The 26,610-nt window shown below is 40.2% G+C and overlaps 2 protein-coding genes and 1 long non-coding RNA gene across 4 annotated transcripts in view; 1 reads left to right on the top strand and 2 right to left on the bottom strand.

The window, feature by feature from the left end:
• Nucleotides 1–3,451, bottom strand: part of LOC137648918 (transcription initiation factor IIB-like) — a 65,390-nt gene extending 61,939 nt beyond the window's left edge. Inside the window, exon 1 of the mRNA XM_068382106.1 lies at nt 3,409–3,451. Coding sequence (XP_068238207.1) covers nt 3,409–3,422 — 14 coding nt within the window. The 5' untranslated portion in view covers nt 3,423–3,451. The remainder of the gene's footprint in view (nt 1–3,408) is intronic.
• Nucleotides 1–26,610, bottom strand: part of Naxe (NAD(P)HX epimerase) — a 235,326-nt gene that overhangs the window by 157,003 nt on the left and 51,713 nt on the right. The gene's annotated exons all lie outside the window — the stretch shown is intronic.
• Nucleotides 17,711–24,787, top strand: LOC137648561 (uncharacterized). The gene is made up of 3 exons (XR_011045658.1): nt 17,711–17,898; nt 20,199–20,345; nt 24,642–24,787. It is a non-coding gene; the product is annotated as an uncharacterized lncRNA (long non-coding RNA).

The raw sequence follows: 26,610 nt of genomic DNA, 5'->3' as shown, positions 1-26,610 counted from the left end.
TCATCCCTTACCAAAGCAGCATGCTCCGGAGACTCAGCGACTACACCCTCTCACAACGAGTACGACAATTCAGTCTCAAAAGACAGAACAGGAAAAATTATCGTATGGGCTGACGAAAATCCAGCAGGCCAACAGCAATGGGAGGAAAACTGGCATGGGAACCCGCATAAGCAAAAGTACCAGGTACAATTCTTACTGCAAGTCAGAGTAGAGGGGTAACAACGGCCCTGGGCTCCAAGGCATACTTTCTGAGGATCGATTCAGGGCATATGCAATGGGGTCACTGCAGTAGTTGGATGACGGATGTCGAAACACTTCAGATTCTTATACTTCCCACTCCCCAAGAAAAACTATCTTGACTCTTCCTACACCAGCGAGGCCAAAGTCAGAGTACATGACACTACAATGTAGGAGTTACCAAAGTCAGAGCAAGAACAGCTAAAACCAAAGTACAGTCAGACCTCCTACTTTGCAAGGGTTAGGTAACAGAGATGATGTTTAAAATAAATATGAGACACTTTCCAGTCATGCAAATAAAACAACAAAAAGGTACAAACACCTATATAAAATCATAAGACAAACAATGAGTACGGATGGATAAATTACTGTATATCAATGATGTTGTGCAAAAATTGGTATGCGATCTCAAAGTCGTGCTTTTGCTTTCGTATGCGATCTCAGTAGCGATCTCGCTTCACGGAGAAGCAAGAACCATTAGTTTTTCTAAAAAATATACACCGGGAATAATTACCTAGGAAATAAGACAGTAATCAATCATTGATGTTAGCATGCGCTGCTCAACAATTCCGCTTGCCAGTACATACGGAGATTGATGTTTTTATTTTTTCACGAGCAAAGAGAGCCCACAGCAAAGCAAGAGACATTATATTTTCTATTATTCTTGTTTTTTTAACTATTAAAACAATTGCGATGGCATACCAAAGCAAAAGAATTATTTCTGAGATTGCATACCAAAACATCTAACATAAACAGTAGCCCTTCCCATGTTGCTATACGGTAAATTATATTTACAACTTTTAAGGAATGGGGCACTATAACTGGGTTATTTAAATAATAAAACTAATATTAAGTTCATTAAGACTTAAGATTGTATATATTAAGTACCTTATTTGCTTTAGGTAAACGATATATAGAACGTAAAAGAAAGAAATTAAAGAAGAAATATATTATAATCATTATTAACCCTTTTACCCCCAAAAGGACGTACTGGTACGTTTCACAAAACTCATCCCTTTATCCCCATGGACGTACCGGTACGACCTTGCAAAAAAATGCTATTTAATATTTTTTTCTGCATGTTTTTGATAATTTTTTGAGAAACTTCAGGCATTTTTCAAGAGAATGAAACCAACCTGACCTCTCTATGGCGAAAATTAAGGCTGTTAGAGCAATCTAAAAAAAAATATACTGCAAAATGTTCTTTAAAAAAAAATAACCTTTGGGGGTTAAGGGTTGGAAATTTCCAAATAACCTGGGGGTAAAAGGGTTGAAGGCTAAGCTACAACACTAGTTCGAAAAGCAGGTTGCTATTAGCCCAAGGGCTCAAACAAGGAAATATAGCCCAGCGCATAAAGGAAACAAGGAAATGAATACACTACAAGTGAAGTAATACAATCAAAATATAATATTTATGAACTGTAACAACATTGAATTAGATCTTTCATGTACAAACTATAAAAACTTAAAAAAACAAGAGAAAAATGAATAAGGTATAACAGCATGCTTGATTGTACCCTAGAGCAAGAGGACTCTAACCCAAGACAGTGGAAGGCCATGGTAAAGAGGCTATGATACATTTGCATCAGTAATATTTTTCATGCAAGAACTAATACATTAAAACTAAACATTGTAAATACACAACGGGGGGGGGGGAATCTAAACTGTAATTTTTGTAAAAATGAGGAAGAAGAATTGACCCATTTTTTGTTTTGCCATACGATAGAAAAGAAAGAAATGAAATAGAGCTTCAACAACCCTACAAGGAAGCCCTAGAGAAAATAATAGGATCATTTTTATTCAGTGAAAGAAATTTTGAAAAAAAAAATATTAAACCTGATGTGGAGGAAAAGACAACAGTATAAGAGAAAGATAAATTATAGAGGAGCTGATGTAAAGGCTATACCTCAACCCCGAACCTGAACCCGAGCAATAGCAATACATAGGCAGATATTTGGTTCACCAGGGCTGCCACGCACATAGAAAATGAGAATACTTCCTAACCCTGCCTCTCATTATCCAAATTTAATTATGAGCATTTATGTGTATGTTGGTCCATCAAACTAATGTACATTGTTCATTTACTAGTCTTTGTTCGGCATTGGCTCGCAATTTTATATTACAGAATCTCTTTACTCCCCTACGCTGGCAAAAGGTACGGAGCCTTTGTATATCAGCGGCCAGTTCCTTACACTTGCATGGAGAATGTGAATTTTCTTCCCATTTTCTGTGGGAAGATGTTCTGCAAAATGTCTACACAAGAACACCACACAACTTAAACTTCCCCCACCTAACCTAACCTACAAGGCATATCCTTACAAAATTAACTGACATGGGTTGTAATGGACCCCTGCGATCCCCCTTCAGACTGCCGTATTCTTAGCCAGCCATCAACATGCATACAGATGGCGGTAAAGTTTTGAAAAAGTAGTTTTTTTCCAAGATTACATTTCCCTGTAATACAGTACAATAATAACCAGATAGCTGCTATCATACATACACCACAAAAGTACATTTCACTACGCATGTTAGTCGTGTGAGAGAGTATTTTGATGGAAACACACCCAGTGCAACTACATACATACTACTCTACCCAATATTAATAAGGATGATCTTAAGATTTCCAAAGTTTAAATAGGAAGTACTGTATATGGAAGCGACTGTTTAAAATACCTAAATAGAATTTTGTGTATGCCAAGGTTGGCCCCCTTCTGTTTTCAGTGTCAAAAAATTCAATTTACGAATTCTGACCAACAATAGGGTCTTGGCGGCCATTGAGATTCTGGAGCCTATAAGGTAACCTTTTGTCTCAGCTTACAGTAACTCTCATCCCAAGCTTAAGTCATCGTTATTAACGAACAAATTAACGGATGCAATTCCCGCTTATATATGTCTAGATATTGCTTTCACAAAACGGTTCTGAAGCTAATTCGAGAGCCATTTTGGGCATAACAAAGAACATTTAGCGTTATCAACAACTGTTGCTTAAGCCTAAAATTACTAATCTGGAAAAGTTCAGAAACAAAGCTCGTTTACTGGTGCTTTGTACAGTGTGTTATCTGCACAAACTACCAATGTCTCTAATATACTTCAACAAACTCGCAGGTGAAAATGACATGTAATTCCTACTCTTTTTACCTAAATAATAAAACACAAATTTCGCAGACATACCTTGCAGACGCCATTTTTGGTATGTAGGATTGTTCTTTTCAATCAAACTGAAATTAATATCAGTGAGTCTTTGTAAAACTTATTCACACAATACAATATAACTGCAATATTTCGATTATATATTTAGTTTTTTAATAGATTTGTTTATTAAACAAAAATTTATCTTTATGGAGGCGTAAGAAGGTTAAAAGCCAACTTTTATCGAGTAGTGAACACATCCAAACATTTGCCCTTCTGTCTTAGATTCGAAAGTATTTTTGATAAGAAAACACCTTCACAACAATCACATATATCACATTTTATCCAAATTCATAACATAGATAGAAAAAAACATAAGTTTTAAATTGTTTCTTTATGAGTTGAGATCAATTTCTTAATAATTCGCATTAACAATTAGTCAAATATCTTTGGAGTTAATGCCATCTGTAATGTCATCATGTGAGAACATTTACCTACATTACAAAATTTTCTCGTTTCGATGATGAATATTTTATTTTTTCATTCCAACATTCAATGAAGAATACAGCTCCACCGTTTAAGTGATATGGAAGCAAAGCTTTTGCCTGAATAGTAATTGTCAATTATTCATTTCTTTGATATGCGTATCTGGAATGTACAATTTCTCACTGCAGTAACTTGAACGCCTACCACCATCCCTCCCCCACCTCTCTCTCTCTCTCTCTCTCTCTCTCTCTCTCTCTCTCTCTCTCTCTCTCTCTCTCTCTCTCTCTCTCTCTCTCTCTCTCTCTCTCTCTCTCTCTCTCTCTCTCTCAGAATGAAACTGCGTCTTATTTTCGCATCGCGAAAATCATCTCTTCTTTCATTTCAAAGAACACGTATTTGTAAATGAACTTTGTCACGTTACGTAGTCGACTATTGCTTTCAAAGCCAACATGTCACCTACTTATATTTACGGGCTGCCTCAGTGCAAGAGCCCGTGCATTTGATATTATGCAAGGCACTCGAAAACGAGCATACGAACGAACTAACGAACCTAATTCAATTTAATACGCTAGTCCGAGCACCATAAGCGTGCTTTCCGGCCTTGACTGTTTTGCTTGTTTGCTAATGGCTGTTTTTTTCCGGTTTTGTCACAAACTGAAAACTGTACTATGCAGGACCTAAAATACTTGTTTATCATATACATTCTTAAGTATTTAGAATATCATATAGTACAATCCGAGTGTAATATATTCAATCCACGCTATCAAATTGTCGTGAATAGGAAAGTCTAGACTCTAGACCTTTTTGAAAGCCTAATTATCATCAATCCTTCGGATGTTGAGTTAGCTCATGTTATACAATCTTGGGTAGAAGATAGAAGGGTGGCCAGGGCACCAGCCACCCGTTGAGATACTACGGCCAAAGAGTTATTTTGGGTCCTTTGACTGGTCAGACGGTATCACATCAAAGACCTCTCTCTGGTTACGGGTCATTTTCCGTTTGCATACACATACACCGAATAGTCTGGTCTAATCTTTTCACATTCTTTTTTGTCATCATACGCCTGGCAACACTAAGATTGGTAAGGGTAGAAAAGACTTTTTAGCTATGGTCAGCAGCTCTTCCAGGAGGACACTCCAAAATCAAACCATTGTTCTCAAGTCTTGGGTAGTGCCATAGCCTCTGTACCATAGTCTTCCACTGTCTTGGGTTAGAGTTCTCTAGCATGAGAGTAAACTCTGGCACACTATTCTATCTTATTTCTCTTCCTCTTTTTTCAGGTTTTTGTTTGGTAATCTCAATGCTGTCAGGTGTATAAAATCGGCCAGACTATTCGGTGTATGTGTAGGCAGAGGAAAAAATGAAGCGTAACTAGAGAGAGGGGTCCAATGTAGTACTTTAACGACCTTCCACTCGATGTCAAGAATAGCACAAATGTGGCTGCCTTCAAGAAAAACCTGAAGACTTATCTTTTTAGAAAGTGTTATAATAGTGACCTGAAAACTATTAAGCCTGAATACAAATGCTAGCGAAATAACTGATAACGATACAGAGCAAAATATTAACTGGAAAGGAATTATTTTTTCATACACCAAGGCCCGCCTGAACAGACCTTTAGTGTTTGATGGAGGGCGAGAAATAAACCTCTAAAAGTAAAAGTAAGTAAAAGTAAGTACTGTCTGGACAGCCAAAGAAGCCAATAACTTTCTAGCGCTAGTATCTCAACAGGTGGTTGGTGTCCTTGTCAATTTACCTACTACCTTTTGATCAGATAGTCAAGTTTCTCAAAAAAAAAAAATGTCAACCATGTAAGTAAGTTTCGGCACAGTGTAAAATCCGGACGTCGGATGCCGTCCGGGAGAATAGAAAACCGCTTGTATCACCGGTAAAGGCGCCATAATACACCTCTTTTTTGACACTGGAATTTTTCACTGATACTTTCTGTTATTTCATGAATAAATGTTCGAAAAATATTGATTTATTTTCATTTTATTGAGAATAATCTCAATCAGTTACAGTCCAGTGTTGCAGACCAATAATAATGACTGTGGAGTGTATGCTATTGCTAATGCTGTAGAATTTGGCTGTAACAATTCAAAATCATTATTAAAGGTTGGAACTAGTCAATGGATCTATGATGAAAGCCAGATGAGACCACACTTAATAAAATGTTTAGAAAGAAAAAAATTTGAACCTTTTCCAAAAATTTCCAGAAAATCACCAATTCAGGTGAAAAGCACGCATCATAAAATTGAAATGGATTGTCCATGCAATCGACCAAATTTTTTTTATTTTGACAAATTAGTGCAATGCCCAGAATGTAATACATAGTATCATCCAGTGTGTGGTAATAAAGATGCCAAAACATTATTAAATGAAACTTGGATTTGTGACAGATGTACTAGGTGATATATTAACAACACATTAAAAAAACAAAAAAGAGGGGCCTGGGTGGTTTGTGTGTGTATCGTCTCACACTTACATCACACTTACATGCATATATGTAAAACTGCTTTTGTTGTATTTCTACTTGTAGTCTCATGTAACTTCTAAAATAAACTATTCTAACATGTTGTTTGTTAGGTCGAGACAAGTGCAATTAGGATATCATTGTTGTAAATTTCTTGAAATTTTTTGTCTGTGATAAAACTTTTTACATTTACCTTTACATTAATTTTAGTATTTACCTTTTCTTAATTGTTTTATTATTTCTTTCAATTGAGTATATTTGCTTATATTTATGGTTATGGGAAATAATATGGTGTAGGGTGGTGGATTAGTTGGTTAGACTGTCAACTGCCTTCCCGTGGCTCTGACTGGGCAACAGGCACAGGCTATTATAAAACGAATAAAAACAAATTGATTGATAAAATTTCAGTACATTTCAAGTGAAATAGGCTTCATTTCTTACATGTAATATCCTGTGTCTGGCTAAAGTTGGCAACATTTTAATTGGTTAGTGGATCATACTAAACCTATTGGCAACTAAATGCAGGGTAAAGGGAGTGGTAGGCCCTTTCTCCTTATGTTACTTTACAGCCGGGTAAATTCTTATCTGTGACTGCTGATTGGCGACGTCCGGCTTTTATCCTAACAGGGTAAAATAGCGGGTAGTTAAATAGTGTAACGTTGACGTCCGATTGAGATTATTCTCAATAGCATGAAAATAAACCAATATTTTTCGAACATTTATTCAGAAAATAACAAAGTATCAGTGAACATTACTTGTCGCAAAAAAAGAGGTGTATTTCCGCGTCTTTCCCGGTGATACAAGCGATTTTCTATTCTCCCGGACGGCATCCGACGTCCGACGTCCGGATTTTACACAGTGCCTTAAGTTTCTGAATGAAATAGTCATCAGTGAAAAAAAATCTCTATCTTTTATTTTATTTTCTCAGATGATCAATGTATAGCAATTATTCATTTCGAAGTTCTTACATGACTCTCTGAAGGACCTTTTCACAGTTCCTGGGTCCTGGATCCTAGTTGCTCACTCCGCAAAATAAGTTTGCAGGCACTCTATCCCTTTATGGCTAGGTGCAAAGCTTCTAAACTTATTTTTTATATTATAATAAAGCTTATTTTACCTGTACCATAAATAAATTAACAATGAAATTCTCAATCTTTACTTTTATCACATTCTACCTTGAAATCAGATAGGATAACACCTCGCTATCATCAGTTTTGGCAACCTATTGTGGTCAGTTTGGTAAGGGTAGAAGAGACTTTCGTTAAGCTTAGCAGCTCTTCTAGGAGGACACTCCAAAATCAAACCATAGTCTTGGGTGGTGCCATAGCCTCTGTATCATGGTCTTCCAATGTCTTGGGTTAGAGTTCTCTTGGTTGAGGGTACACTCGGGCACACCTTTCAATCTTTATTTTCTTTTTCTTCATTTTTTTTGGGGGGAGAGGAGGGAATAGTGTGTTGGCCAGGCTTAATATAAGGGTCATGGATGCCTGGTGGTTTATCAAGAGGTTGTCTTTTCCTTATATGATTCTTTGTCTTCTCAAAACCATCCTTACTGTCCTCCCTTCAGTTGAAGTGGCTATCATGGAGGGTATTTAGCCTTGCATGGTGTATCGGCTCCTCCATGTTGACCAGTTTTTCCAACTTTTTTTTTTTATAATCTGTGGGTTTGATCAATCCCTTTATTTATATTTCTGCATATATCGTTTTTGTCATTATCCTTGTTAATTTAGTTTTTAAGTATGATGTATCCTATTTATTACCATTAATTCTTATGCATCTGGAGACCAGTACGTCTTAGATTTCGTCAATGTCGTATACTATATTGCAATATAAGTGGTCTTCATGCAAATATTCAAGACCTTACAGTTGCATCTAGACAGTATGATATTCTTTTGTGCTCAGAAACTTTGGTTTCTGGGATACTCATCTGAATTCTGAACCAAAGAAGTTTTATTCCAGCTGTGAGACCAAGTTGTGGAATGATCTTCCTAGTCGGGTAATTAAATCGGTAGAACTTCAAAAGTTCAAACTTGCAGATTTTTTTTAACAACATGGCATAAGTCTTTTATAGTTTATATATGAAATATCTGTTTTGATGTTACTGTTTTTTTTCAAATATTTAATTTTAATTGTTCATTGTTTTTCATATGGTTAATTTATTTCCTTATTTCCTGTCTTCATTGGGCTAATTTTCCCTGTTGGAGCCCTTGGGCTTATAGCATTTCGCTTTTCCAACTGGGTGGTTGGGCACTGTGTGTAGAGTTCATCTCCTGATTATCAGAAGTAAGTATTCGTGTAGGAACCTTACTGAGGCAAGGTGAATATAATTTAAGAATAGACATCTTAAATTCTTCATGACCATAAGAAAGGAGGAATAAATAAAACTATGACAGTATGTATTTCATAGTAAGTAGGAGCTGAAAGAGACGCATAAGTAATAAAATAGAAATTTTATTTCACAATGCAGAAATTAAATAATTTACAGCAAAAGTAAAGTTCATTTACAGTAATAATAATGTACATAGAAATAAAGGCTTGCTCTTGAATCTGAAAGGGAATTTCAGGATTAGTAGGTACTCGTTCTCGAGGAACGCAAGTCTTTAAATAACACATCATGCTCAAGGCATGCGGCACTTGTGTGACACTATGACATTTCACCTGGGATAAGAACAGTTATAAAAGCACTAAGTGTTTTTAGACATCACTATGAATCACTCGAGGGTCAACATAGGCACCCGAAGAGTTAGAGTCCCAAGTAACTCACTGTTCTACGCAGAGTTAGGTGCAGGTTTCATAACACTACCTGCGGCTACCACAAAATGTTTGATTTCGTGCACTTGTTTCGCATAATGTTTAAAGAAAACTCGCGAGGACTTCCAGCCCGTAAAGTTTTTAAGGCTCTCAAAGTCCATGCTCTGAAAGAAGTTCAGAGAAGATGCCACTTTTCTAGGATCATGACCAGCGGGTGTACTGTTCGGATCCGCTCTGCGAATGAAGTAGGTGATTTTCGCTCTTAATTGTTTCAGTGACAGGTCGCTGCCCGATGTTTCTCCTTTGAAGAGTTGGCCTCCACCAAAGTTTGAAGTTCTGCGAAGATAGACCTTGAGGCTCTCTACTGGACATAGAGAGACATCCTCCTTCAGGGGGCATATTCTCCAAGGGCCCCATCTTTTGGTGGGTAATTCATTTTTGGCGAGAAACGTCGGATCAGGGGAGAGGGTCACTTCTCCTGAATCAGCAAACAGGATGTGTCCCTCTTCTCTTGATAATGCCACTATTTCGCTGACTCGAGCTCCCGAGGCGAGAGCAAATAAAAATATAACTTTCTGAGTCAGATCCTTGAGGGGGCATGAATCATTGTCCAAGTTGGAGGCGAAATGGAGCACCTTGTCTAGTGACCAGGAGATCGGTTTCGGAGGGGGTGCTGGGCGTAGGCGAGCACATGCTTTCGGCAGTTTGTTAAAGATGTCGTTGGACAGATCAATTTGGAAAGCATATAGAATTGGTCTAGTCAAAGCCGATTTGCAGGTTGAAATCGTATTGGCTGCTAATCCTTGTCCATGAAGGTGAATGAAGAAGGACATACAGAAATCAATGGTGATTTCTTTAGGATTTTTTGCTTTAACAAAGGAGACCCATTTCCTCCAGGATGATTCATATTGCCGTCTCGTGGATTCGGTCTTGTATTCCTCTAGGAAGTCTAGACTTTTCTTCGAGATCCCAAACCTCTTCTTTGCGGCAAGGGAGAGAAAATCATGAGATGAAGGTCCTTGATTTTCGATGATGAAGCGAAGACAGTCGACTTCTGTACTTGTTGAGAGAGAACTGGGCCCGGGAGAGGGATCAGCTTGGGCTGCAGCTCCAGGACCAGGGGGTACCAGTTGCTCCGGGGCCACTTGGGAGCCACTAGGGCCGCTGTCCCTTTGAAGGTTCTCAGTTTGGAGAGGACTTTCAACAGAAGGTTGGTGGGAGGGAACAGGTATATCTTCGACCATCTGTTCCAGTCCAGTGACATGGCGTCCACCGCTTCTGCTTTGGGGTCCTCGTACGGGGCTACGTACAGAGGAAGTTGATTGTTGTCGCTCGTTGCAAAGAGATCTATCTGAAGTTCTGGGACTTGATGAGAGATGAAGGAGAATGATCTTGCGTCTAGAGACCATTCCGACTCTATCGGGTTTGTCCGAGATAGAGCATCCGCTGTCACGTTGCGGAATCCTTGTAGGTGAACTGCAGACAGGTGCCACTTCTTCTTCTCCGCCAGACGGAAGATTGGGAGAAGCACCTGATTTATCTGGGGCGATCTTGAGCCCTGGCGATTGAGACAACGAACTACCACCGAGTTGTCTAGGGTTAGACGGATGTGGATCGAGGGCGGCGGGGATAGCTTCTTCAGAGTAAGAAGGACCGCCATGGCCTCCAAGATGTTTATGTGGAACGTCTTGAATAGTGGAGACCAGGTCCCTTGAGCTTGTTTCAGGTGGGAGTGACCTCCCCAGCCCTCCAGTGAGGCATCCGTGTGGATGTTGAGTGATGGAGGAGGGTGTTGGAGAGGAATGGACCTTTTCAGGGCCATTGCTTCCGACCACGGCTTTAGGAGGCGTCGAAGTCTGTTTGGAAGCCGTCTCTTGAGGTCTCTTCGAGCGATGGATGCCGATCGTCTCCAGACTCCCGCGGCATCCTTTAGCTGTGCACGAAGCACTGGGTTTGTCACTGAGGCGAATTGTAGAGAGCCTAGAACTCGTTCCTGCTGTCGTCTTGAAATGCGTTTGGATTTCAGTAGTCGCTTGACAGACCCTGCTATTTCCTTCCTTTTCTTCTGAGGGATGGAAAGGCGGTGTGACTGAAGATTCCAGTGGATTCCCAGCCACTGAAACTTCTGAGCTGGAGAGAGGCGAGATTTCTTCTCGTTGATCTTGAATCCCAGGTGTTCTAGGTACTGGGTAACTTCGTCGCAAGACTTTGTACACTCTTCGGGCGATGGAGCCCAGACTAGCCAGTCGTCGAGGTAGGCCATCACCTGGACGTTTCTTAGGCGGAGCTGTTGTACTATGGCATCCGCCAGCTTTGTGAAGATCCGAGGGGCCACATTGAGGCCGAATGGCATGGCCCGGAAGGCGTAGCTTTTCCTTTGGAGTCGAAATCCTAGGTAGGAGGAAGCGTGATGGTTCATTGGAATGTGCCAATAGGCATCCGCCAGGTCTATAGAGACCGTGTAGGAACCTTGAGGCAGAAGGGTCCTTATTTGTTGAAGCGTCAGCATCTTGAATTTGTTGTTCTCTATGAACTTGTTGAGGGGGGATAAGTCCAGAATGACTCTGAGCTTGTCTGAGTCCTTCTTGGGAACGCAAAACAGTCTCCCTTGGAACCTGGTGGACTTTACCTTCCTTATCACCTTCTTGTTCAAGAGGTCTAGAACATATTCTTCCAGAATGGGGGTCGATTGTTGGAAGAACCGCTGGAAGATTGGGGGTGGTTGCACCCAACTCCAGCCTAGACCGTTCTTGATGATGCTGTGTGCCCAAGGATCGAAGGTCCAACGATCCTGGAATTGGCGGAGTCTTCCTCCCACCGGAAGCACTTCATTGCTTCTGGTGTCCCGAGGACTTGTTGCCTCGGCCGCTAGCTCCCTTTCCTCCTCTACCTCTGGAGGGACGACGAGAGGCGTCTCTGCTTGCACCCCTGGACGAGCCTCTACCTCTGGCATGAAAGGTAGTGGATGGCTGCTCAAAGGCAGGGGTGAAGACCGGTGACTGTGACAACACCGGTTGGGGGACCAATTGAAAGGTCTGTTGTGGTTGGGCAACCACTTGGGAGGTAGCGGGTCCCGGAAACTGACGTCTTTGTTGACGTTGCTGGGGTTTCGGCTTCTGAGGTTTCCTCTTAGGCTGAGGTCCATCGTCCTGAGAGGTTTTCCTTTTTCTGGACATGCCCCACTTGTGGAGAAGGTTCCTATTCTCCGTGGCGGCTCTGTCCGTTATTTCCTTGACAAGGTCAGAAGGAAACAGGTGCTTTCCCCAGATGTTGGAGGAAATCAGCCTCCGGGGTTCGTGTTTCACGGTGGCACCGACAAACACGAATTCACGACAGGCTCTACGAGCCTTTATGAAATGGTACAAGTCCTTCATTACCGTGAGTAAGTGGGATTTGGCCAGTACCATGTAGTGATCGGGTACTGCTGTGTCACAGGCCATAACTTCAAGTTGGACTTGATGAGAAAGAGACGCTGCAAGCCTCTCCTTCGTGTCTTGTTCCCGGCGAAGGAGGTGATCATTGAGCTTAGGGAGGTCTTCATTAAACTGACGTCCGGCGACGTCAGGATCGAGCCTACCCACAACGAAAGTATGTTGGACATCTTTCCATTGTCTAGTGTCAGGGGGTGTCACGATGGAGAAGGGTCTGCACTCCTCCAGTGCAGGGCAGGGTTTTCCTTCTTCCGCCGCTTTAAGGCATGCAGCCAAGGCCTTTTCCAAAAATGGAAGAATCGCAGTGTCAGGTGCGACATATGTAGGATGCTTCTTGCTCAAGGCAGGAAGCTTAGAGCAGGTAAAGCCCCTGCTCTTAAATGCAGAGGCTAGCATAGCCTGGGCCTTTGCGAGATCGAACACTATCTCTTCTTTAGGTTCGGTCTCCTCCTTCGAGGCAGGTTCGGAACGAAGCCGGACGTAACAGTCCGGGTAGGCCTCGAAGCTTGGGAAGAATTCCACATCTTCCAACGGGACCGTGCCGATTTTGTCACTAACAAAGATCCTGCCGGTCGCAATAACCATATGCTCTGCATACCTCCACGGGTTGGCATGAGAGCAAGCTGGGAGATCCTTGACCGAGATCTTCTTCGGTTCTCTGGATCCAATCATAGACCTGATGGACTCCTGGTTCTCCTTCAGTCTGTCGTCCATGACAGCTCTAATCAGTCGGATCAGTTCTTGGGTAGAAGAGGAAGGATCCGGGGTCGAGGAGGTAGACGGGATGGACACATCCGTCGGTGTAGGAGTAGGCGGAGGGATGGACGAGGGAGTAGCTCCAATCTCCGACTCGGTGTATTCCACCTTGTCTTCGTCCTCTTCGGCTCCTTGAGCCATAAGCGTCTTCTCCGTGTCTTCCGAGACGTCAGAGATCTGTTCATCATCCTCGGAATCTAAACGACACTCGTGCATGGACTGAGCCATGACCACATCAGGTTCCACCGTAATTTGGACAGTGGGGATTGCTTCCTTTGGAACCACTGAGTCAGGGGAGGCCTTAGGGAACAACAGGGACCTCAGTTCTTCGGTGGCCAGGTACGGTCCAGTAGCATTTCTCTGAAAACCACGCACCCACTTGCGCAGTTTCTCACGAGCAATGTCTCTAACCTCCGCTGAGGGAGGATTATGGAAGGCCTCAACTAGGTAGGCCTGGCAGACCGTACATTCCAGTGGATTCCAGAACTTCCAATCCCCTTTCTTGTCTGAGCAAGGGGCGTGAGTCCTGCACGCCGTATGTCCGTAAAACTGGGAGCGTTTCACAGCACAGTATGCGAAATCGCACTTCATCTGCTCCTCCTGTGGAAGAAAGAGAAAATGAGTATGGGGGAGTCATAGGAATGGCTCTTAAATTAAGTTAATATTAATCATTAATTTTAACTTAAAGAAGGTGTGATGCATAGAGAATGAAACAGTAAAGGAGAACACGCTCCATGCATCTCGCCCGGCTGGTTACCATAGGCTTGGTCCTGGGATAATCCAAATGACCGAGATCATTGGATATAGTTTCCTAGGATTCCCATTATATTGGAACTCCATGGAAAGCCAAGGACAAGGTTGGGATCGAATTCATTCGGTTCCCAGATAAGAGCCAGAAGGTCTCATTAAGGGAAACTGCTTCTGGCAACCAGCCGTGCTAAGATGCACATAGCATGCTGGAAATAGAAGAATGCAAAGAGACAGCATGATCACTAATAGAGCAGTACTAGGTACTGATCTTTAGAAGCAAAGCAGCTTATCTATTTGCAAGGTAGGGCTATCTAGTCTTATGATAGCTACAGAGAGGGGGTGCAAGTATTCTTGACGCCTCCGGGGCATCCGGCAAGCCGCCGGCACGCCGGAGCTCGCTCCAGCATAGATTCTGGCACTAGAACAGACAATTTTCAAAGTCAGTTAGATACCAGGATGGCGGCCGCCGGCACAACGGCGGCACGCCGGCAGGGAGCGGCAGCTCCGGCAGCCGGAGGATGCCGGATTGGTGACTGGGGTAAGGATGGTACAGGTAGTATCGGGTTGCCGGCAGTATATGCCGGCACTCCGGAGGTCGACCGGCAAGCGGACGATTAGATAGGAGTAGGAGAGCTGCCGGTAGTAGCCGGCGGCAGCCGGCAGTCCCTCGGTACACGGGGGGCTGGCGGCAAGGGTAGGGAAGTCACCAAGAGGGAGGCAGGTATTGCCGGCAGAAGAGGCGGCAAGAGACCGGCACCCGGATAGATAGAGAGACAGGGGGAGGGGGGGAAGGATGCAGGAAGTACCTTCAGGGTTCCAGACATCCCTCCCCCTCCCTGAGGGGGTGTACCCATGATAGAGACAGGCTCTATCATCCATAAGCAGGGGTCACTAGGGACCGGGAGCAGGTAGCCCAAGGGAGGACTAGGGAACACCCAAGAGGGGGGGGGAGACTCCCCTATGCAGAGCTACACTAGTAACTAACCTTATAGGACACTATGAAGGTATATGTACCAGAGCGGACTGCACAAGGAAGCTCGGGTAGCCCTACTCTTCCACCCTAAGGAGGAGTTGTAGGACAGGGGACAGATGAGTATAAACTAACCTAAGCATAGGCTAGGCTATACAAGAGATAGGTGGGGAGGGAGAAGAGAGGGGTCTTCCCAGGAAGGGTTTCTGTACCAGAGCGGCCACAAAGGGAAGGGAGGACACTCCCTAACCTAAGATTAGGCTGATCGGCTAAAACGGTGCAAGAGTACAGTTTCAGCATGGAACAGAGAAACCTTCCTAACCCGGCCTAGATCAGGGCTAAAAGTCCTGAACTAGGCAAGGAAGAAGACGTATCGCTATCGCAGGAAAGTCGTAGACTATCCTAGCCATAGAGGTAGGCTAGCCTAACCTCACTCTCAGACGCAATCCTAAAGGGGGTTCATTCCTTTAGGGAGGACTGAGAGGCGATATAATACTCTATTAGACAATAAATCCCTTTACTCAGAAAAGGGATCAAGGCTAATTAGAGGGAGTGCCAAGGCAGGGGATGAAGGAAGCATATAGGGGTCCTAAGGTTAGGTTAGGCTAGTAAGAATCACTGACTAGTCTATCCCCTATATGGTCCCTGAAGGCGAAAACATTTGCATCACTAGTCAAAAGTATTGTAAAATAATAATGCCACTATCTTCATAACTTAGTCTAGGATCACTGATAAATCATGCATGAACACTTGTAAATAGGCTCCTGGCCTGGGGGCTATAGTAGCCGACTGGTATGAGGTCAATCGATGACCGATAAAAAGCGTCTAAACACGATATAAAAGTTCCTAGCTATGAAGACTAAATAAACTAATGTATTCGATTAGTATATAAGGCCGGAAGCGTTGTTGTGGCTAACTAAATAGAACATGCAAACAACAACGACGCCATAAAATGGCGGGTCCGGTAGAGGCACAGCTCTGCCACAAAACATCAATTATTTCGCGAAATAATATTTACTTTACGGCCAGAGCTTAATTAAACAATACTGGAACCTTGTACTCAACTTTCCAGAAGAAGGCGAGGCTGAAGGTAACGACATAGCGAAGATGCAAAGCGATAAAGTTCACACAAGGGAAAATCCGTCTCAGTAGGGCAGCTACTAAACAAAGGATAAAGACGCGCGTGACGTCATTAAAGCAATGGCGTCCGTTTGTTTACGTCTCGAGTATCAGTAGTAGCCACGAGTGAGATTAGCTGTGGAACGGCTCCCAGCTATTCTCAGCCCTTACACACCGAAGCGTTAACTCTGTTCGGGGTGGAGATAGCTATGTGGCACGACCAGACATGCGTGTCCCCTGTTGTATTACGATGTCTTAAAGGGAAACCTTTGAGATACTCGCTCCAGAAGTTAGAATTCTGTGATAACCTGTGGTTAAATTCTCTGGGAATATCTTAGTAGTCTTATACCCAAGGAAGCTACCAAACAGGAACCTTCCATCAGGACGCCATGGCTATCTCACCCAAAAATAGATTTTTCGCTTCGCTCAAAATCCGTTTTATTTCCTTATTTCCTGTCTTCATTGGGCTAATTTTCCCTGTTGGAGCCCTTGGGCTTATAGCATTTCGCTTTTCCAACTGGGGTTGTGGGTTAGCTAATAATAATAATAATAATAATAATAATAATAATAATAATAATAATAATAATAATAATAATAGCACATTTTGGAGTGTTGGTATATTTTCACAACACATCTAGTCCTAACGATTTGGTAACAATGAAATTTACTAAATTTAGCATAATTTGGCCTCAAATTTAGTGTCTAGCATAATTGATCTTTTGGCATAATTCTAGCATAATCTTGTTATGCTTGGAATAAGTTTAGTAGGTAGTGGGTTGGCTAAGGAACCAACCACCCGTTGAGATACTACCACCAGAGAGTTATTGGGTCCTTTGGCTAGACAATACCACATTGGATCCCTCTCTCTTGTTACGGCCCATTTCGTCTTTGCTGACACATGCATAGAATATTCTGGCCTATTCTTTACACATTCTCCTCTTTCCCTATACACTTGACATCACTGAAATTGCCCAACAATTCTTCTTCTATCAAGAGGTTAACTACTGCACTCTAATATGTTCAGTGGCTACTTTCCTCTTGTTAAAGGTAGAAGAGACTCTTTAGCTATGGTAAGCAGCTCTTCTAGGAGAATGACACTCTGAAATCAACCCATTGTTCTCTAGTCTTGGGTAGTGCCATAGCCTTTGTACCATGGTCTTCCACTGTCTTGGGTTGGGTTCTCTTGCTTGATGGTACACTTGGGCACACTATTCCATCTCAATTATCTTCATCTTGTTTTGTTAAAGCCTATTTGTGGTTTACACAGGAAATATTTAAATTAATGTTGTTACTGGTCTTGAATTTTTTTTTCCTTGTCCCCATTCTTCACTGGGCTATTTTCCCTGTTGGAGCCCCTGGGGTTATAGCATCCTGCTTTTCTAACTTGGGTTGTAGCTAAGCAAGTAATAATAATAATAATAATAATAATAATAATAATAATAATAATAATAATAATAATAATAATAATAATAATAATAATAATAATAATAATAATAATAATAGTATTCACTTCAGTTTTCATTATTACACGATTTTATTCAAGAGGTAACTATAGAGGCAAGTAGCATCTACTACTACTACTACAACTGTAACTGTTATCCAAGTAAGTGATTGTTATTACTATTACTAATTACATATTGCTGTAATTATCATTGGTTAAAATCACGTATTTGTACTGTTTCGTAGTCAATTAAGATTTTCCTTATCATTATACAAGTTAATGACGGTTGTCATTTAACTTTAATTACAAATAAGCGTGATTTGTCTAACTTAGGTCCGGCTGCCTGGGTGAGTTTATGGTAAGTTCTGGTTTTTAAGCTTTTTATAAACATTATGGCTTTACCAAAAACCTTAAACTTTTTATGAATTACCTGAAGATTCAACCACATTGTAAATTATGAAGATTAGATAAGGGAGATATTAAAGGAATACATACTTTTTTACTAGTCTGTTCAGGCGGGCCTTGGTGTGTGAAAATAACTTCTTTCCTGTTAATATTTTGCTCTGTATCTTTTCAGTTATTCGCTAGCATTTGTATTCAGGCTTAATAGTTTTCAGATCACTATTATAACACTTTCCAAAGCGAGAAGTCTTCAGGTTTTTCTTGAAAGCTGCCACATTTTTTGCTATTCTTGACATTAAGTGGAAGGTTGTTGAGTCGGTGCAGCATAACAAAATGTTCTTCCTCCTATTGCATGATTCACACTAATTTCGAATAGGTTTGACCTGACTTTAGGGTCGAACCAGTAAATCTAACCCGAAATAAATGCTGTATATATTTAAAGCGAACGTACAGGGATACACTCCGACTAACCCAACCTATCTTGGGGTGCTTGGCATCGTAATCCACGTGTACAGAAAAACAACCTGTAAACTCATAGAAAAATGCCGGAGGACATATCTAAAAAAAAAAAAACAATAGTAAATGATGTGCTTTCATCAAATTTGACCTTTATTTCCACTGTAAATAAGCCGTTCTACCGTTATGGACCCCTGGCCCCTTCTCGACAGGCACAGGTCGGGACCTGGGACTTTGGATGTGTGAAAGGAGACAGAACGCCTTACACCGAATTAGCGGTGTTAGGAAGTGTCGTTACTTACAATAACGACATGGAAAATCCATGGTTATTGAATATCTATGTTCATCTTGTATATGGAAAATTTTCCTTTATATTACATTGCGTTAAGTGGAAATGTGCAGGTTTGTGTACAAATGAATGTTTTATTTATATTTAATTGTAATAAGCATTGTTACCAAGGAATATTGTCTTGTGAATAGTTGTATAATTGGTTAACAATGCGATGTAAGTTGTTTGATAGTTTCGTTCGGTTTGTGTTGGATTGTTGGTTTCGTTCGTTTTGTTGTTTCTTTTGTCGTGAGTGAACGAGGCGGAAGTCGTGGCTTTGGGAGAGAGAGCGAACATATTAATTTCACGACAGAGGCAGCAGAGGTAACGGCCACAGTTGCTGCCTGTCACTTCTCAATGTACGTAGCGTGGTTTGGAGAACTTGATCAGAGTGAAGAGAATTTCACTTTGATTAAGGATGCTGTTCCTTCCCAGCATTTAATGAAGTGGATGAATTAGTCGACCGATGTTTGGATGAGTATTATATATTAAATTGCCTTGAATGGGATAAATCTCTAGGGATATGCATATCTGTGCGTGGGATTCCGTGACTGGGTAAAATTAAATATATATTAATGGTATCGTGGTTTACCCGTGCCTATTGTAATCCGAACTCGGCAAGAACTTCATATGAAACTAGTAAGTAATAATTGGGGGGAAAAAGCTCAATAGAATATAGTATGTCCATTTGTTATTGTAACACAACACAATGAATTCTTTATGTAGAGAAAGGGTCTTGAGTTCTCTTAAACAAATCTGGTAATTAGTAATTTCTGTATTTGACTGAAGTCATTATATGTTGTTGCTTGTTTGACCCTAATAAGTAACGATAGGAAGGTACACATTAGCAGATTTGAGAAACCTGCGGCAGGTCTTGCTAACTGGCAGGGGTTGAAAATAGCTTGAGTACCAGGCATATTTAACACTTACGAGATTTGTAAAAAGCCACAAAACCTAACAAACTCACCTAACCTAATCTAGTAGTTCCCAGGTCACAGACCTAGCCTGGGACAAGCCCCCAGACCCCCCTTCGTAGGTCACATACCTTCCCAGGTCACAGACCTAGCCAGGGTCAAGTCCCCAGACCCCCCTTCCTAGGTCACATACCTTCCCAGGTCACAGACCTAGCCAGGGTCAAGCCCCCAGACCCCCCCTAACTAGGTCACATACCTCCCAGGTCACAGACCTAGCCAGGGTCAAGCCCCCAGACCCCCCCCTAACTAGGTCACATACCTCCCAGGTCACAGACCTAGCCAGGGTCAAGCCCCCAGACCCCCCTTCCTAGGTCACAGACCTAGCCGGGATCAAGCCCCCAGACCCCCTACACACACCCATTCCCAGGTCTGAAAAGATATAGAAGTTATTGCTTATACAGTAATGACAATTGATGAATAAACTATATTTCAGATAAGCATAAAGTTACGTATGGTATGCTTTACTGTACAGTCTGTTCATTTCCTTTTGTTTTCCAGGTGTCCTGTTAGTTTCCAGCTGCTAGGTAATGAAAGGGTTACCTGTTATCAAAAGTTTGACAATTGGTAGACCTTTTTTATGTAAAAGTGGGATCCACCATTTCCTCTCAAAATCCTCTGTGAAACTTACACCACGTCCTTTGGTCTGTAAGTATTTTTTATGTAGTGTGCAGTATATATTTTCCCATAGAACATTGTCATATCTGTATAGTAAAGTGCTCAAATAACTTTTTGCACAAATAAGTGTTGTCATACCTATAGGTATGACATGTGTATACATCTCGCATATGATATACTGTATATAGATATATATATATTTTATACATAAGTGTATATACTATATACGTTATGAATATATACTCGTATATATAACTTTAAAAGAGTCATACCATATAACATCAATTCTTTGTCACTGTCTGAATATTACATGTATGTAACTGTCTTATAATAAAAAAAAATACTTTCTGAATAGTAATACATTTATTTAACTGCTTTCTGAATCTTGCATATATGCAGCTATTTGTTAACAAAAGTTTTTTTATTTCACCACTTTCTTAATCTTACATGTATGTTGACTCTTATATGTGGGCGAATTAACTCTTATATGTGGGCGATTTGACTTGTGGGCGAAATGACTTGTGGGCGAAATGACTTGTGGGCGAATTGACTTGTGGGCGAATTGACTTGTGAGCGAAATGACCGTAATTCCATGGCATAAGTCTTTTATAGTTTATATATGAAATATCTGTTTTGATGTTACTGTTTTTTTTTCAAATATTTAATTTTAATTGTTCATTGTTTTTCATATGGTTAATTTATTTCCTTATTTCCTGTCTTCATTGGGCTAATTTTCCCTGTTGGAGCCCTTGGGCTTATAGCATTTCGCTTTTCCAACTGGGGTTGTGGGTTAGCTAATAATAATAATAATAATAATAATAATAATAATAATAATAATAATAATAATAGCACATTTTGGATAGTTGGTATATTTTCACAACACATCTAGTCCTAACGATTTGGTAACAATGAAATTTACTAAATTTAGCATAATTTGGCCTCAAATTTAGTGTCTAGCATAATTGATCTTTTGGCATAATTCTAGCATAATCTTGTTATGCTTGGAATAAGTTTAGTAGGTAGTGGGTTGGCTAAGGAACCAACCACCCGTTGAGATACTACCACCAGAGAGTTATTGGGTCCTTTGGCTAGACAATACCACATTGGATCCCTCTCTCTTGTTACGGCCCATTTCGTCTTTGCTGACACATGCATAGAATATTCTGGCCTATTCTTTACACATTCTCCTCTTTCCCTATACACTTGACATCACTGAAATTGCCCAACAATTCTTCTTCTATCAAGAGGTTAACTACTGCACTCTAATATGTTCAGTGGCTACTTTCCTCTTGTTAAAGGTAGAAGAGACTCTTTAGCTATGGTAAGCAGCTCTTCTAGGAGAATGACACTCTGAAATCAACCCATTGTTCTCTAGTCTTGGGTAGTGCCATAGCCTTTGTACCATGGTCTTCCACTGTCTTGGGTTGGGTTCTCTTGCTTGATGGTACACTTGGGCACACTATTCCATCTCAATTATCTTCATCTTGTTTTGTTAAAGCCTATTTGTGGTTTACACAGGAAATATTTAAATTAATGTTGTTACTGGTCTTGAATTTTTTTTTCCTTGTCCCCATTCTTCACTGGGCTATTTTCCCTGTTGGAGCCCCTGGGGTTATAGCATCCTGCTTTTCTAACTTGGGTTGTAGCTAAGCAAGTAATAATAATAATAATAATAATAATAATAATAATAATAATAATAATAATAATAATAATAATAATAATAATAATAGTATTCACTTCAGTTTTCATTATTACACGATTTTATTCAAGAGGTAACTATAGAGGCAAGTAGCATCTACTACTACTACTACAACTGTAACTGTTATCCAAGTAAGTGATTGTTATTACTATTACTAATTACATATTGCTGTAATTATCATTGGTTAAAATCACGTATTTGTACTGTTTCGTAGTCAATTAAGATTTTCCTTATCATTATACAAGTTAATGACGGTTGTCATTTAACTTTAATTACAAATAAGCGTGATTTGTCTAACTTAGGTCCGGCTGCCTGGGTGAGTTTATGGTAAGTTCTGGTTTTTAAGCTTTTTATAAACATTATGGCTTTACCAAAAACCTTAAACTTTTTATGAATTACCTGAAGATTCAACCACATTGTAAATTATGAAGATTAGATAAGGGAGATATTAAAGGAATACATACTTTTTTACTAGTCTGTTCAGGCGGGCCTTGGTGTGTGAAAATAACTTCTTTCCTGTTAATATTTTGCTCTGTATCTTTTCAGTTATTCGCTAGCATTTGTATTCAGGCTTAATAGTTTTCAGATCACTATTATAACACTTTCCAAAGCGAGAAGTCTTCAGGTTTTTCTTGAAAGCTGCCACATTTTTTGCTATTCTTGACATTAAGTGGAAGGTTGTTGAGTCGGTGCAGCATAACAAAATGTTCTTCCTCCTATTGCATGATTCACACTAATTTCGAATAGGTTTGACCTGACTTTAGGGTCGAACCAGTAAATCTAACCCGAAATAAATGCTGTATATATTTAAAGCGAACGTACAGGGATACACTCCGACTAACCCAACCTATCTTGGGGTGCTTGGCATCGTAATCCACGTGTACAGAAAAACAACCTGTAAACTCATAGAAAAATGCCGGAGGACATATCTAAAAAAAAAAAAACAATAGTAAATGATGTGCTTTCATCAAATTTGACCTTTATTTCCACTGTAAATAAGCCGTTCTACCGTTATGGACCCCTGGCCCCTTCTCGACAGGCACAGGTCGGGACCTGGGACTTTGGATGTGTGAAAGGAGACAGAACGCCTTACACCGAATTAGCGGTGTTAGGAAGTGTCGTTACTTACAATAACGACATGGAAAATCCATGGTTATTGAATATCTATGTTCATCTTGTATATGGAAAATTTTCCTTTATATTACATTGCGTTAAGTGGAAATGTGCAGGTTTGTGTACAAATGAATGTTTTATTTATATTTAATTGTAATAAGCATTGTTACCAAGGAATATTGTCTTGTGAATAGTTGTATAATTGGTTAACAATGCGATGTAAGTTGTTTGATAGTTTCGTTCGGTTTGTGTTGGATTGTTGGTTTCGTTCGTTTTGTTGTTTCTTTTGTCGTGAGTGAACGAGGCGGAAGTCGTGGCTTTGGGAGAGAGAGCGAACATATTAATTTCACGACAGAGGCAGCAGAGGTAACGGCCACAGTTGCTGCCTGTCACTTCTCAATGTACGTAGCGTGGTTTGGAGAACTTGATCAGAGTGAAGAGAATTTCACTTTGATTAAGGATGCTGTTCCTTCCCAGCATTTAATGAAGTGGATGAATTAGTCGACCGATGTTTGGATGAGTATTATATATTAAATTGCCTTGAATGGGATAAATCTCTAGGGATATGCATATCTGTGCGTGGGATTCCGTGACTGGGTAAAATTAAATATATATTAATGGTATCGTGGTTTACCCGTGCCTATTGTAATCCGAACTCGGCAAGAACTTCATATGAAACTAGTAAGTAATAATTGGGGGGAAAAAGCTCAATAGAATATAGTATGTCCATTTGTTATTGTAACACAACACAATGAATTCTTTATGTAGAGAAAGGGTCTTGAGTTCTCTTAAACAAATCTGGTAATTAGTAATTTCTGTATTTGACTGAAGTCATTATATGTTGTTGCTTGTTTGACCCTAATAAGTAACGATAGGAAGGTACACATTAGCAGATTTGAGAAACCTGCGGCAGGTCTTGCTAACTGGCAGGGGTTGAAAATAGCTTGAGTACCAGGCATATTTAACACTTACGAGATTTGTAAAAAGCCACAAAACCTAACAAACTCACCTAACCTAATCTAGTAGTTCCCAGGTCACAGACCTAGCCTGGGACAAGCCCCCAGACCCCCCTTCGTAGGTCACATACCTTCCCAGGTCACAGACCTAGCCAGGGTCAAGTCCCCAGACCCCCCTTCCTAGGTCACATACCTTCCCAGGTCACAGACCTAGCCAGGGTCAAGCCCCCAGACCCCCCCTAACTAGGTCACATACCTCCCAGGTCACAGACCTAGCCAGGGTCAAGCCCCCAGACCCCCCCCTAACTAGGTCACATACCTCCCAGGTCACAGACCTAGCCAGGGTCAAGCCCCCAGACCCCCCTTCCTAGGTCACAGACCTAGCCGGGATCAAGCCCCCAGACCCCCTACACACACCCATTCCCAGGTCTGAAAAGATATAGAAGTTATTGCTTATACAGTAATGACAATTGATGAATAAACTATATTTCAGATAAGCATAAAGTTACGTATGGTATGCTTTACTGTACAGTCTGTTCATTTCCTTTTGTTTTCCAGGTGTCCTGTTAGTTTCCAGCTGCTAGGTAATGAAAGGGTTACCTGTTATCAAAAGTTTGACAATTGGTAGACCTTTTTTATGTAAAAGTGGGATCCACCATTTCCTCTCAAAATCCTCTGTGAAACTTACACCACGTCCTTTGGTCTGTAAGTATTTTTTATGTAGTGTGCAGTATATATTTTCCCATAGAACATTGTCATATCTGTATAGTAAAGTGCTCAAATAACTTTTTGCACAAATAAGTGTTGTCATACCTATAGGTATGACATGTGTATACATCTCGCATATGATATACTGTATATAGATATATATATATTTTATACATAAGTGTATATACTATATACGTTATGAATATATACTCGTATATATAACTTTAAAAGAGTCATACCATATAACATCAATTCTTTGTCACTGTCTGAATATTACATGTATGTAACTGTCTTATAATAAAAAAAAATACTTTCTGAATAGTAATACATTTATTTAACTGCTTTCTGAATCTTGCATATATGCAGCTATTTGTTAACAAAAGTTTTTTTATTTCACCACTTTCTTAATCTTACATGTATGTTGACTCTTATATGTGGGCGAATTAACTCTTATATGTGGGCGATTTGACTTGTGGGCGAAATGACTTGTGGGCGAAATGACTTGTGGGCGAATTGACTTGTGGGCGAATTGACTTGTGAGCGAAATGACCGTAATTCCATGGCATAAGTCTTTTATAGTTTATATATGAAATATCTGTTTTGATGTTACTGTTTTTTTTTCAAATATTTAATTTTAATTGTTCATTGTTTTTCATATGGTTAATTTATTTCCTTATTTCCTGTCTTCATTGGGCTAATTTTCCCTGTTGGAGCCCTTGGGCTTATAGCATTTCGCTTTTCCAACTGGGGTTGTGGGTTAGCTAATAATAATAATAATAATAATAATAATAATAATAATAATAATAATAATAATAGCACATTTTGGATAGTTGGTATATTTTCACAACACATCTAGTCCTAACGATTTGGTAACAATGAAATTTACTAAATTTAGCATAATTTGGCCTCAAATTTAGTGTCTAGCATAATTGATCTTTTGGCATAATTCTAGCATAATCTTGTTATGCTTGGAATAAGTTTAGTAGGTAGTGGGTTGGCTAAGGAACCAACCACCCGTTGAGATACTACCACCAGAGAGTTATTGGGTCCTTTGGCTAGACAATACCACATTGGATCCCTCTCTCTTGTTACGGCCCATTTCGTCTTTGCTGACACATGCATAGAATATTCTGGCCTATTCTTTACACATTCTCCTCTTTCCCTATACACTTGACATCACTGAAATTGCCCAACAATTCTTCTTCTATCAAGAGGTTAACTACTGCACTCTAATATGTTCAGTGGCTACTTTCCTCTTGTTAAAGGTAGAAGAGACTCTTTAGCTATGGTAAGCAGCTCTTCTAGGAGAATGACACTCTGAAATCAACCCATTGTTCTCTAGTCTTGGGTAGTGCCATAGCCTTTGTACCATGGTCTTCCACTGTCTTGGGTTGGGTTCTCTTGCTTGATGGTACACTTGGGCACACTATTCCATCTCAATTATCTTCATCTTGTTTTGTTAAAGCCTATTTGTGGTTTACACAGGAAATATTTAAATTAATGTTGTTACTGGTCTTGAATTTTTTTTTCCTTGTCCCCATTCTTCACTGGGCTATTTTCCCTGTTGGAGCCCCTGGGGTTATAGCATCCTGCTTTTCTAACTTGGGTTGTAGCTAAGCAAGTAATAATAATAATAATAATAATAATAATAATAATAATAATAATAATAATAATAATAATAATAATAATAATAATAATAATAATAATAATAATAATAGTATTCACTTCAGTTTTCATTATTACACGATTTTATTCAAGAGGTAACTATAGAGGCAAGTAGCATCTACTACTACTACTACAACTGTAACTGTTATCCAAG

The sequence above is a fragment of the Palaemon carinicauda genome, chromosome 10, assembly GCF_036898095.1.
Source record: "Palaemon carinicauda isolate YSFRI2023 chromosome 10, ASM3689809v2, whole genome shotgun sequence".
NCBI lineage: Eukaryota > Metazoa > Arthropoda > Malacostraca > Decapoda > Palaemonidae > Palaemon > Palaemon carinicauda.
Note: the sequence above shows the minus strand (reverse complement) of the source record. Positions and strands in the feature narration are given on the sequence as shown.